At 43.6% G+C, this 13,964-nt stretch overlaps 1 protein-coding gene across 4 annotated transcripts in view; it reads right to left on the reverse strand.

Annotated features, from left to right (window-relative positions):
• The window catches only part of ARHGEF7 (Rho guanine nucleotide exchange factor 7), a 2,881,265-nt gene that overhangs the window by 1,293,176 nt on the left and 1,574,125 nt on the right, over positions 1-13,964 (reverse strand). For all 4 annotated transcript variants that reach the window (XM_044072654.1, XM_044072651.1, XM_044072652.1 and 1 more), the window contains one exon: positions 9,098-9,236. In XM_044072654.1, coding sequence (XP_043928589.1) covers positions 9,098-9,236 — 139 coding nt within the window. The remainder of the gene's footprint in view (positions 1-9,097; positions 9,237-13,964) is intronic.

Genomic DNA, 13,964 nt, shown 5'->3' on the forward strand with positions numbered 1-13,964 from the left:
TCCGCCCGACGCTTAATAGTGCATTTGTTGAATGTAGCACAAAAACGACAGACCGAGACGTCGTGGTCTGGGCCTAAACAAGGTATACAGAGGGAATGGAAATCCTTATGCGGTATTTGCTTCCCACAAGAAATACAATTATTAACTTTGTCTGACATCGGTCTGAGGCAAGAAAAGTTTCCCCAACGGGGTACTTAGCTTTTAAGAAGACTTCGGTTCCAAATTTTTTTGTAATCTCAGGAGCTGGCCGACCGGCACTTGCGAACTGCTTCTGCTTCGGGTGCCGCGCGGCAAAAAAGACTGAAGAAAATGGCGTCGGCTGGTTCTTTTATACCCCTGTCGCGCTGACGTCAGGGAAGAAGCGACGACAACCGACGCCAGACCTAGACTTTGGAATTCGGATGACCGAGGACCCGCCTGACAGCAGGAGAACCCATGTGTTATGACTGCAGCTGTATGCACGATGAACATCGAAAATTTCAGGAGTCGGCTGACCGGCACTTGCGAACTGTTTCTGCTTTGGGCACTGCACGGCAAGAAAGATGGATGTAATGGCAACGGCTGCATGCTTTACACCCCTGACTTCCTGACATCATGGAAGATGAGACAGCAACTGACACAGGACACAATACTTTGACAATCAGGATGACTGAGGGCTACTGCAAGCAAATAACCCGAATGTGATGACTGCAACAGTGAAACACAAAGAACATCAGAAATTTCAGAATCCTGATAAGAAGAATCAGAAGGAAAATCAGTTCTACATCTCTTAGAGGGAAAAGGGTGGCTTCCCCTGATTAGAGTAAACAGGTCTTCAGCCATTCTTATCATTTGTTTTTTAGGCATAGAGGCCTGACCATGCGGCCTGGGCATCAGTTTTCTAGGCGTTGATTGAATTTTAGGCCTTGAAGAAGAAGATGGCGTCGGATTACTATGCAAGTCAGTAGGCCTGAATACACCCTCAGAAGCCGGTGCCTGCATAGCAGCTCCGGATCCATCCAAGGTAGAGACATCTGCAGGTTCCACAGTCGAAGAAGCATCTCGCGGACTCCGAATGGGTCTCAGTAGAGGCCTACGAATCTGAAGTAGCAAGTATAAGGGGCTGCGAAAGCGCCTGACTGAGTACCAGCGAACTGGTGACTAGCTTAGGAGAAGCGTCGTCGGCAGCTTTGGACCTATGCGGTCTGTCTCTGTCTTTATCTTTGCGGTTTTTTTTGAATGTCGGTAGTCGGGTGGCTTACCGAAAGCCATTTCTGGATAACTGAACCTAGTACCAAAATATTTAGATGCTAAAATGAACTGACGACGAATAGTTTGAGGTTTGAATAAGGCACAAAACAGACAGCGAGGTACGTCGTGGTCTGGGCCTAAGCAAGGAATGCAGTATGAATGAAAGCCTTTATGAGGTATTTGCTTTCCACAAGAAATACAATTGTTAACTTTTACTGACATCAGTTTAGAGCAAGAAAAAGCATCTCCAACCGGGTACGTAGCTTAGTTGAATACTTCAGATCTGAAACTCGAAAACGAAAATTTCATGAGTCGGCCAACTGGCACTTGTGAACTGCTTCTGCTTCAGGCACCGCATGGCAAGAAAGACTGATGTAATGGCATCGGCTGCATTCTTTATATCCCTGACTACCTGACAGCATGGAAGATGAGACAGCAACGAACGCAGGACCCAAGACTTTGATAATCAGTCCGACTGAGGGCTACTTGCAAACAGATAACCTAAATGTAATGACTGCAAGAGTGAAACACGAAGAACATCTACAAAACACTGCTTTTTTGTAAGAAAGATGAATAAGTCGTTTTGGGAAAAGTTTCAAATATATACACAGCTGGAAAGGTTTGCAAGAAACAAATATGGAAACATTGTTTGGTATACATGAAAAAGGGTGGAGGAAAGAATATTTGTTACAATCTGGGTATTGCAGAAAAGGAAGCGTGAAGGACTATTGTACAACAAAAATAGGAATATAGATGTACTGGCATAAATAAGAAAATGGTTGTGGAAAAAAGGGGCAGGATAAATGATAAATTAAGGAAATGGGAATAGAAAAGTACAGTTGTGTACACTTATCATAAATGTAGATGTTCGAGTGTATTCACTGTTGCAGTCATCACATTTGGGTTATCCCGGCCAGGGGAGTCCTCGGACGGCTCGAATACCAGAGGCTTAGTATTTCTGCGTCGGTTGCTGTCGCTTCAGGACTGACGTCAGGTCATCCGTAGTATAAAGTAAGGCAGCTGATGCCATTACATCAGTTTTTCTTGTCCTAAATGTCAGGTGCCTCGAAGTGGGAGTCAGGTTCTGGTGGAAGAACCCCACCAGTAGAAAGTAAATACCAAAATGTCCCTTGTAAGGAAAGAGAAGAAAGGGGGATGGAGGGAAACCAGGACTGCAACAGTGAATACACTTGAACATCTACATTTATGGTAAGTGTACAGAACTGTACTATGTTCTTCATGTTTCACTGTTGCAGTCATCACATTTGGGTTGATTCCGAAAGCTGAGGAAAAGGGTGGAGGCAGTCAAGGAGGCTGGCTAGGATGCCCTGCAAGATTGCGGAGGCAAACCCTCCCCTGGATTTGGAGAAGATAGGCAGGTGGTAGTGTTTGGTGAAAGTGTAAACTGATATCCAGGTGGCAGCCTCCAGGATGTCCCTTGTGGGGACTCTCTGAGGAAAGCTGCAGAGGTGTAGGCTGCTCTGGTGGAGTGAGTCCTGACCCCCTTAGGGGTAGGCTTTCCATGTTGCTTGTAACAGAAATGGATGCAGTGTGCTATTCGTTTGGAAATTGTTTGTTTGGAGATGGCTTTGCCCTCTGTCCCTGCAGCAAAGCTAACCAGCTATTGATCCAACTTTCTGAAGGATTTAGTCCTGTCTAGCTAGACTCTGAGCTGTCTGTGCTCATCTACAGAGTGCAGGATCCTTTCTCCCTTGTTCTGTGGCTTAGGGGAAAAGGTGGGCAAATGAATGGATTGGTTGAGAGCCACACTGGACAACACTTTGTGTATGAAGGATTGGTTAGTCCTGAGGGAAGCCCTGTCTGCATGGAAGTTGAAGAAGGGCTCCACAGCCATGAGTGCTTGTAGCACGAAGACCCTTCTGGCTGAAGGGATGGCCAGAAGGAAAGCTATTTTCCAGGATAGAAATTTTAGCTCTGCTGAAGATGCTGGTTTGAAGGGGGACAGAGTGAGCTTTTCCAACACAAAGTTAAGGTCCCAAGCTGGGGTTGGTACTCTTCTGGGTGGTCTCAAGTTGCTAGCCCCTCTTAGGAATTGTTTGATCAGAGGGTGTGAGAAAAGGGGCTGCTCAGTTGGGGAAATGAGCAGAGATAGCAGGGGCATGAATTTTAATAGAGGAAAAGAGAGATCAGTGTGTAGCAGGTCAGCTAAGTAATCCAGGATGAGAGGGAGGGAGAGAGGGCTGTGCCGTACCAGCTCCCTTAGCCTGAATCCAGGTGCAGAAATTTTTCAATTTTTCAGCATAAGACATTCTAGTGCTAGGGAGTCTGGCCTCACATATAGCATCTAGAACCTATTTACTGAGGTTGGAAGATTGATCGGTGGTTAGGGAATAAGCCAAGCTGCCAAATTGAGGGTCTGCAAATGAGGATGCAGGAATTCTCTTTCCCTCTGGGTCAGGAGGGTTGGGGCCTGAGTGAGATGCCCATGGTGGCAGTGGGGAAAGGCTGTGCAGCAGTGCGTACCAATGCTGGTGAGGCCAGTCTGGAACAATAAGAATTGTCCTTGGTTTTTCCTCCCTTATTTTGAGCAGTACCCTGGGGATGAGAGGTAGTGGAGGAAAGGCACAGTCCAACAGACTGACCCAGGAGAAGGACAGGGCATTCAATTTCCAAGCCATGCAGTGATGCTCCCTGGTGCAGAAATTGCTGAGCTGATGGCTTGTGTGGGAGGCAAACAGGTCGACCTTCAGGTGCCCCATTTCTGAGTTATCAGGGTGAAGGATCTTTTGTATAGCTGCCACTCGTGTGGGTCCAGAAGATTTCTGCTTAAGTGGTCTGCTAGAGAGTTTACAGAACCTGGCATGAATTGTGCTAACAGGTGTAGTTGCATGGCAGAGGCTGTGTGTCATAGGATCATGGCCAGCCTATATAGAGGGTAGGAGTGAGTCACTCCCTGTTTGTTGATATACCACATTACAGTGGTGTTGTCTGTTTTGATCAGGAGAGCCCCTGGGGAGAGAAGTGGCTTGAAAGCTGTCAAGGCGCGCTGGACAGCTATCATCTCTTTTTGGTTGATGTGCAGATGGATTTGCTGTGGGCTCCATATGCCCTGTATGCACCTGCCGTCCAGGTGTGCAGCCCAGGTATAGTCTGATGCATCTGAGATGAGGGTCTGGGTGGCAGGGAGTGGTGAGAAAGGTAGTCCCTTGTTGTGGGAGCATGCTGCTGCCCACCAAAGAAAATCTTTTCTGAGGCAAGGTATCATGGGAATAAGAGTTTTCAGGTCTTGACAGTGTTGACACCAAAGGCTTTTTAGGTACCATTGAAGTTTCCTCATATGCAGTCTGGCATATGGAATGAGTAGAATCCAAGATGCCATGTACTCCAGAGCTTTGCAGGATTTTCCTTGCGGATAACTGGGGTCTGGTGGCTAGTTGAGAGCTGTCAGGTAAGTTTGCTTCGCTGTTGTAAGAAATGCCATCTGGGATGCTGCCAGGAATATAATCCTTTGGTTGGGTACTTGTTTAGACTTCTTTTTGTTGACTGTAAAATCCCTACTGACATCCCTAGGGCACACAAAGTCCAGGTGCTTGAGCAGCTTTTCCTGGCTGTCTGCCTGAATTTGGCAGTCGTCTAATTATGGGTAAATTTGGATATTCCTTTGTCTGCAAAAGGCAATGGCTGGAGCCAGACATTTTGTGAAAACTCTGGGAGTAGTAGCTAGGCCAAAGGATGGGGCACCAGGTGCCCTCTTTTCTGGGTACCAGAAAAAGTCTGGAGTAGAAACCTTGCTCTTTCTGTTCTGCAGGAACATGCTCTATTGTCCTCATAGAAAGCAGGGAAAGGACTTGCTTTTGCACCTCTGCCCACTAGTTTGGAGGTAGACCTGGGAACCCTTTTGGAGTTGGAAGGGTGTGGAAAGAAAATTTGTATCCCTGGGAAACTATGTTGAGTTTTCCTCCTAGAGGTAAGTGAAGGTAGGCAGAGGGAGGGGGTGGGGGAGGAGAGTCATTGTGAGTTCTTACCATGAGGGGGTGGCTGAGAACTCCCTGTTTTTGAAGTGGAGGAAGTCCACTGTTTTGATCTCTGCATTCCCTGTGGCTGCTATCTGGGGGGGGTCTGCTTCCACGGGGTCTGGACTGAACTGACCTGGTGGGAGCAGGAAAGGACCAGTGCTTGGAGGGGCAATGCCTACTGAACCTGGGTGGCTGGACCTGTAAGAAATCCTTATCTGTCTGCATAGATTTAGCTTTTTCTTACATCTTTTTTAAGACCTCTTCTGCCTTAGTGCCAAATAAGTTATCTTTGTGCAAGGGTGCATCCAACAATTTAGATTTAACATGGTCTGACAAGGGCTGTTCCTTAGGCCATTCATGCCTTCTAAGGACAGAACCGGTGACTGCTGCCCTGCAAGAAGCTTCTAGGGCATCAATCACACAGTGCAAGGTGTGTTTAGTTACTTGACTTGCAGAATGCATTAACTCTTGCAAGTCTTTAGATTCTGCACAAGCAGGGAAAAAAAAAAGACACTTTTTGTTTGAGGAGTTCCAGGGTATGTTGCTGAAATTTTAGCATATAGAACTGGCAATTTAGTGCTCTGACAGCAAGAGTAGCTGAGGTGTACACTTTTTTATACCATCTGTCTACTGCTCGGGAATCCCTATCTGAGGGGGTGGAATTCTCAGCAGAGGTTGCTTTAATTCCTTTAGGCCCTTGAGAAATGACCTCAGGGGTCAGCAGCATGATTTTTAAAAAGAAATTTGTGAGCGTCAGGGACTCTAATACCCATCTGGTTTTCTGGGTGCAGGAGGGAGGGTGTCAGGATTCAAAATGGATTCCAGGAAAACATCCTTCACAACATTCAGGACTGGGGGAATGGCCAGGGGTCTGTGCTGTGGAAGATCTAAGAATTCCCGGAGTCTCTTTTTAGACTGAGGGTAGTCCTGACATTCCGATTGGAAATGCTCCCTTAAGGTATGAAGGGTTTCCCCAAAGGAAAGGTCCTCGGGGGGGGTTTGAAGAAATGGAGTCCTCTGCATCAGAATCCTCATAAGCAGAGAGGGGTTGCATGTCTTCGTATTCAGATGCATCAGAGTCATCAGACTCCTGTTCAGACAAAACTACTGGGGACAGATCTCGTTCTTTTGGAAGGGGTAGTTTGGCTTCCCCTGATCAGCATGATAAGGTCTTCCATCATTTTAAGCATTTGAGACTGAGGCAAGGAAGCAGGTGTCTGAGATTGGGTCGTCGGTTTCTTGGGTGTGGTTCGTACCCTGGGCCTTAGAAACTCTGTAGTTTTCGAAAGAAAGGTAGACACGAAAGAAGTCGTTGGTTTGTGTCAAGAATCGGTAGTGCGAAGTATTTCTTTGGAAGTCGGTGCCTGCTCAGCGGCTCAGGACTCATCCAAGGGAGAGACAACCGCAGGATCCTTAGTCAAAGAAGAGTTTTGTGGTATACGGGACTCCGAAAGGGTTTCAGTAGCGGCCTGCGGATCACAGAAGCGGGCAACAAGGGCTGCGAAAGCACCTCACTGAGGACGAGAGAAGTGACGACTAGCTTAACGGAAGTGTCATCAGTAGGTTTGGACCAGTGTGGTCTGTCTCTGTCTATCTTTACATTTTTTCGGAAGATCTGCTGTTGGATGGCTTACCAAAGCCATAACGGAATTCGAGGACTGTAAGTGAAAACATCTAGCTACAATAAGGGCCCAACGATGTACAGTTCTGGCATTGAACAGAGCACAAAAGCGACAGTGGGGGATGTCGTAGTCTGGGCCTAAACAACTGACGCAGTAAGAATGAAAGTCTCGGTGGGGTATTTGCTTTCCACAGGCGAGACAATTGTTAACTTTTTTTGACATTGGTTAGTGCAAGAAAAAAGGATCCCCAAAGGGGTACTTAGCTTTAGAAAACTTCAGCTTCAATTCGAAAGATGAAACTCGGGTAGCGTCCGACTGGCACTCATGCAAACTGCTTCTGGCTCCGCGCCAAGAAAGCCTGAAGTAATGGCATCAGCTACCCAACTTTATACGACTTATGACCTGACATCAGTCCTGAAGCGACAGCAACCAACGCAGAAATACTAAGCCTCTGGTATTCGGGCTGGTCGAGGGCTACCCTGGCAGGGATAACCCAAATGTAATGACTGCAACAGTGAAACACGAAGAACTTCAATATGTACTCTAATTGCGTAGTGTTACTGATGAAGAAACTGTGAAAATTATGGAAACAGGAGGGACATTAGGTTTTGAAAATATGTAAATGTGTGTATATGGGACAGTGAGAGAGAGACGGGTGCAATGGTTTAGGATGCAGCATGCATTCTTCTCATGCTGCTACATTTTTGTTCATTTCCATTGGTTGAATGATATTACAGTCTAACTGCAACAGTTTGCCTGGAATACATGTTTAGGGGTTATCCTCTTTCTCCGCAGCTATGCGACCGTGGTGTTAGTTTACTTAACTTCCAGGGGTGTGGGGGCAGTGCCCCACACTAAAATAATCTTCACAGCTGTTTTAGGAAATTGCAATTTGTTTACATTTGCGATCAAATAAGTACAATTTTTTTTGATGATAGTTTTCACCGATCCTCATAAATTCAATGTGTTAAACATCGACAGACTTATGTCAACAAAAACACGTCTACATGCTATAGCTCATCCTCAGAGGTTAATCCTAGGAACATGCCAAAAAAGTGAAGTGTTTTTGTAAAGGGGAAAGCCCCTCTGAACTCTCCATATGGGTAGGCTGTGTCCTCCCCACACATCCCTCAAGACTGCACAATCACAGAGAAAAGGGCATATCCCCATCCCTGGGGACTGTCAGTCTTGCACAGCTGACCACATTAAAATTCGATTTATGCCAGGACACCATATATATTAATTATATAAAAAGCATTCCCCTACTCTTTTTTTGTTAAGGCCCATGGAATCTTTTACATCCATCCAAACTACCACCAACTCAGGTAGATGGAACCTCAGTTTAATGACTCAATCTCAAGGATGGCACAAGCAGGAATGCAGAATCTCCTCCCCTTATGCTGCACTGCAGTCAGGTACCTGGTGTGGGAGGAGAACCCAAACACTTCTGATCTTTCATCACCAAGGGCAACTGTGCCACCTCTTGAGCCAGTGGCAATGTAACACTCTCTCTTTATAGCTGTGCAACCATGAATTGTGTGTATAGGTAAGGGGGTGAGATGGGAACATATTCAACAAGGTGGATTGCCTCTTTGCAAACAGCACTTTTTTGTGCATGGAGTTGTATTGTCAACCCAGTCTAATTTATCTGGCTGAAGTTTTGATTCTATGACAAATACTGGAACCCTCTAAATCACTTTGTAACTTGAAATAGTGCTGAGCACTTGCACACTCTCAAATATTCGTAAAACATCTTCAAACTTCAAAAAAAAAAAAACCTAAAAAATGAAAAATAATTTCAAAATCTCAATTAATACAAGTGTACAGACAGAACCTTCTCACAATTTTCAATAAAAGTACTTCCTCAACCAAACAAAGCTGCACTAAAATTCCTTCAAACAGATAATAAGATGAGATAAAAACCTGGACAACTTCATCACTTCAAGGAATACTTAAAGAAGAGTTGAGTTAACCTAAATCAGTACGTCTGATTATCATCACTTCAAAGTTAATAAGAGGGGTCAACAAGTTTGCTCTGCAGGATTCAGCCAGAAAATGTGGTGTAGACAGCCAGTGACAAACAATGATCTTTACTATTTCAGAACATTAATTGATAATAACTTGTATGTACAGACAACTAGTTTCTGCTATATGAAATATGTTCAGGAGGCAAGCATGTCAAGAAACACTGCTATCATTTTACAACATTAGATCAACAGAGACAAGAAAGAAAAGTAGTTAAATCTATAAATTAAATATATGAAGTACCTCCATATGTCGCTCAAGTTCTTTTAGCAGTGTTGGATACTTATCGAGCCTCATGAATGGCTTACTGAGACCTGTGGTTAAAACAAGAATCCCTGGGCTGCTGGCACCTTTAGATTCCATGAATTCTCCAAGCTCTTCACTGAATCATGTAAACAAAAAAAAAATGTTAACTGCTTCTGCAGAGATATGCTTTTATCCAGTTAGTATGAATCCACTTAGGTTAAATATCACATTACTTTCACTACCAAACAGTTAAGTATGAATAAATGAACAGATTAATAGATGCAGCTGTACTCCGTAGGAACAAATACAGGGCAAACTCCAGAAACAAACCCACATGGTGGAACTATAATATCAACATGCTTGATAATAAAAAGAAAATAATTTTGACCAAAACTAAAGAGAGTATTCCCAGAATGTAAGAGCCCTTGTTACTGAAAAACAACTTTTTAGCTTAATAAAATACACTAAAGCCAAGTTTTAGGCTAAAATAGCTACCCAAGCCAGAGACAATCACAAGGCATCACAAGGCATTTTTTTTGGTTAAGTTCATAATCTCAAAATTACAATGCAGCAATGCGCTGAGCTGACTGTGAACAATGTTACCTACACTGACACTGAAGATACAGCTATAACCTACTGGTTGATATATTTAGCTCCAATTTTACTCGTCTTTCCCCTACATCTGTCCCTCAAGATAAACCTGAAACTGGCTCACCTCTAGCTATTACAAAAGATCAAGTCTTAAAAAAGCTATCAAAAGCTAAAAATTTGCATTGATGGCTCCTGACAACATCCTTAGATGCATCTTAAATAGCATGAACCATACTTTAACCACACCCCTAACATTGTTCAGTCTCAGTCTCCATATAGGTTTTGTGCCAAGCAAATGCAGAACAGCTACAGTCATTCCCCTGCATAAGGGAGGACCTTCCACAGAGCAAGGTAATTACAAATCCATACATCTGACCAGCCTAATTATGCAAAGCCATGGAAAGACTTATGGAATTAATCAATCAGGACATAGGGAACTCCAAACCCTGGACCTTTCTCAGTTTGGTATGGTCGAGGGCAGGTCATGCTTACTCAACCTGGTGGATTTTTTTTAAACCAGTGCCAAAGCAATGGATGAAGGGTAAAATGCCACACACATCACATACCTCAACCTGGCCAAAACTTCTGGCACAATTCCCCACTAAGGCTCAGTAGAACAGTTAAATAAAATGGGGATAAATCCCCATGTCACCTGCTGGAGTTACCTCAACAGAGAGACCAGTCACCAGTGGAGTCCCCCAGATTTCTATGCTGGGACCTCTCCTATTTTATATCTACTTTTCTGAAGTAAAAGTCAGTACCAAAGGACTCTGGCTCACTAGGTTTGCAGATGACTGCAAGCTAGGAGCAAGTCACTGAATCCCCAAATGACTTGATCATCCTGCAGGAAGATTTCTCTCAAATAAATAACTGATGTCAAAATCATGGTCTGAAACTAAATGCTAAAAATGCATTTGTGTATCCTTTGGGAAGTCAACAACTCCAGGGTTACTACCACACTGACAATACTCCTTTAAGAGTTGACCCAGTTGTTCAAGATATGAGAACTTATGTGGACAGTGACCTAACTTTTGACCAACATGTGTCTACTGTTCTAAGAAAGTCCTATATTGCACAGTTTATATGTAAAGGGATTGTGTCTAGATCTAGGGATGTCAGCGCCTCCCTTTACTCAGCCTCCATTAGGCCAGTCATTGAATATAATTGCACCCTTTGGCATGCATCTGTCCGGACACATGCAACACCTGGAATGCCCACAGAGATACTGTACTAAAATGTTACAAGCCTTAAACATCTCCTATGTGAACTGACTCAAAGTCCTGTCACTATAATCTGTATCCTACAGACTGCTATGAAGTGACCTGTGTCTGGCATACAAGGCATCCTCCGACCCATTACTGATGGGTTTAATGCACATCAACAAGTCAAATGTCATCAGAACTACTTTGTCTAAGGATCTAAACCTCTTCCGCAACATTAACAGAATGGTTTGAAGGGACAGGTATATTTCACATAGGATTCCGCTGCTAAGGAAAAGACTCCCCATCCACATAAAGAAAGTTCAGCATCACCCATATTCAAGTGCAACTTATATCTGTGGATGGAAAACATAAACTTTACCCGGGACTGACCCTTACACTAATAATGGGCAATTGCAGCTTCTAAATGCTTTATGCCATGCATGGGCCCTCTCAAAATTATCTACAGTATGATCCCAGGTGTTCTCATTAGGGAGAGTATATAGTTATCGACCACGGGATGGGTAAGGTCAATCTATAACAAATGAGACAGGTTACTTTGAGCAAAAAAATGGAAACTGGCTAGGCTTAAATGGCCCACAAGGGCAGCTAGCCTAGTACTTACCAATAGCACCTATAACAGAGTTGCAGAACAGCAATGTCATTAAAATCTATAATTACCACAGTTAAAATATGTGCAATTTATTTCAGACAAAGCCATTAGGTGTTTTGCTACATCTAATTTTGTAGCGATGGTCAGTGACTCCTGTCTGAAAGTGCAGCAAGCTTCTTCTCTTAATGTACACAAAACAGACATTTAAATAAATGCAGTTAACTAAAGGGTAGAGCATTCAAAATGATTATGAAAAGACATTTGGCAATAAAATTACATATCTAGTATGTTCATTTGACTAACATTTGACACTTTGTCTCTATATTTGTTATAAACAGTCCACACCTCCTTTTCCAGAATACCCATATTGTAACATTTTATCCCATTTATCAATTCCCTCTTCCCTTTTTTACATGTACCATACAGTATCATTTCCAATTTCCTTGAAACACAATGAAAACTCAACTTCTTCAATATAAACATAGGTGAAGAATGTGCACAAAATGTTGCATTTACAAACTGAAAAGTGCACTGCCAATGTTCAAAACATCACTGTTCCATCAAGAGGAAATTTCTGTTCTAAACAAGTCAGTAATTTTAGCATTTCCACAAAAACATCTAAAAAACAGGTTACTAAGAGAGTACAATGGGCTGAAACCTTGTGACCATATCAAATAAAAACACTGGCATTGAGATTAAATAATCATGACAAAGGGGCTGATCTTTTAAAATCCGTTTTACTTTAACTCCATTCTAGCTAAACAGAGCTGACTACCGCATCTCTCTGCAACCAACACACTAAACTGGAGGTCACCTCAAAAGCTGATATAAATATCAAAAAGACAGTTCTGCTTTGTTTTGCACAACCAGTTCTCAAACAATGGGAAACAGCTGAAGATTCACTACATTGGTCTCCACAAAAAGTATAAACCCAGGGTAGGGAAAGCCAGTACCATCCCGAAAGTGCTTACATTTTTTCAATACATTTTCTGGATTTAGTGCTGCAGTGTTCTTTTGGTGATTCTCTTCATATATTTTTTACTTGGTTTTGGTGTTCATTATTTCTAAGTCTGTTTTAGTCATGAAGAAAACAGGTAGATCAATAGACTGATTCAAGTTTGCTTTGCAGCAAACTTTGGGTAAGAATGATGGATTAGTTCTCAGGAAAACTCTGTCTCTATGGAAAACCAAGTAGGGGGGGACATATAGACAATGCCTGGAGTTCTGATACACGCCTAGCTGACGTGATGGCCACCAAAAAGACTGTTTACCACATTAGAAACTTCAGATGACAAGATGAAGCTGGTTCATATGGTGGCAGGATTTGAGTGGACAATACCAAATTGAGGTCCCAAGGAGCTGGTGGTTCTTTTACTGGGGGCCTAACCAAAAGGTACCTCTCAAAAAAGCTTTGCACATTCTATGGGACATCATTTTGAATCCCATTTCTTCAATATGGTACCTTGATATAGCAGCCATTTGAACTTGTATGGTAGCCACTGCTGCACCTTCATTGAAGAGTTTTACTAAAAAGTCTAAAATAGAAGTTACAGGGGCTGTGAAAGGATCAATGTGATTGTTGAGAGCCCAATAGGAAAACCTTTTCCATTTGCTAGCATAAAGCTTTCTAGTTGCCGTCTTATGGGATGAGACCAGAATATGTTTCACAATGGGGTTATATCTTGAAGCCTGGCTAGGAGTGGAAGTGGAGCAGCCACGCTGTCAATTTGAGGGTTTTGAGCGAGGGACGGAGCATCCCTGATGGATGAGTCAGGAGGTCTGCAACCGGGTCCAGAATCCACGGATCCTCTTGTAGATGGGGTCATAGGAAGGGGAACCAAATTTGTCGAGGCCAGTATGGGGCAATGAGTATTAACCTGCTTCTCAATGTGTTGGCTTTCTGAAGGACTTTGGGGATCAAGGGAAATGGAGGGAAGGCATAAAGGAGACCTCGGGGGCCAATCGTGTATAAAGTACAGTTTTGTACCTACCATAAATGTAGATGTTCGAGTGTAAACACTGCTGCAGTCATTACACTTGGGTTATCCTGCCGTCAGGCGGTTCCCCAGTCGGCCTGAGTTCCAAAGTCTTGGTCCGGCGTCGGTTGCTGTTGCCTCCTCCTTGACGTCAGTGCAACAGGGGTATATAAGATGCAGCCGACGCCATTTTCTTCAGTTTTTCTTGCCCCAGATGTCAGGTGCCCCCAAATGGGTAGGCAATTCAAATTGCTAATAAAACATACATAAGAAAAGCAAACACCAACTTTCAGTTACCAGCAAATACTCCCCATAGGTAGTAAAGGGTAGAAGGCTTAGGTACGTAACAGCAAGTAAGAGGGGAAGGAGGGAGGGTAATCTGGACTGCAGCAGTGTTTACACTCGAACATCTACATTTATGGTAGGTACAAAACTGTACTATGTTCATCGTGTTACACTGCTGCAGTCATTACACTTGGGTGCAA

This window comes from Protopterus annectens, chromosome 5.part0 (genome assembly GCF_019279795.1).
Source record: "Protopterus annectens isolate FY-2018-M chromosome 5.part0, PAN1.0, whole genome shotgun sequence".
Taxonomy (NCBI): Eukaryota; Metazoa; Chordata; order Ceratodontiformes; family Protopteridae; genus Protopterus; species Protopterus annectens.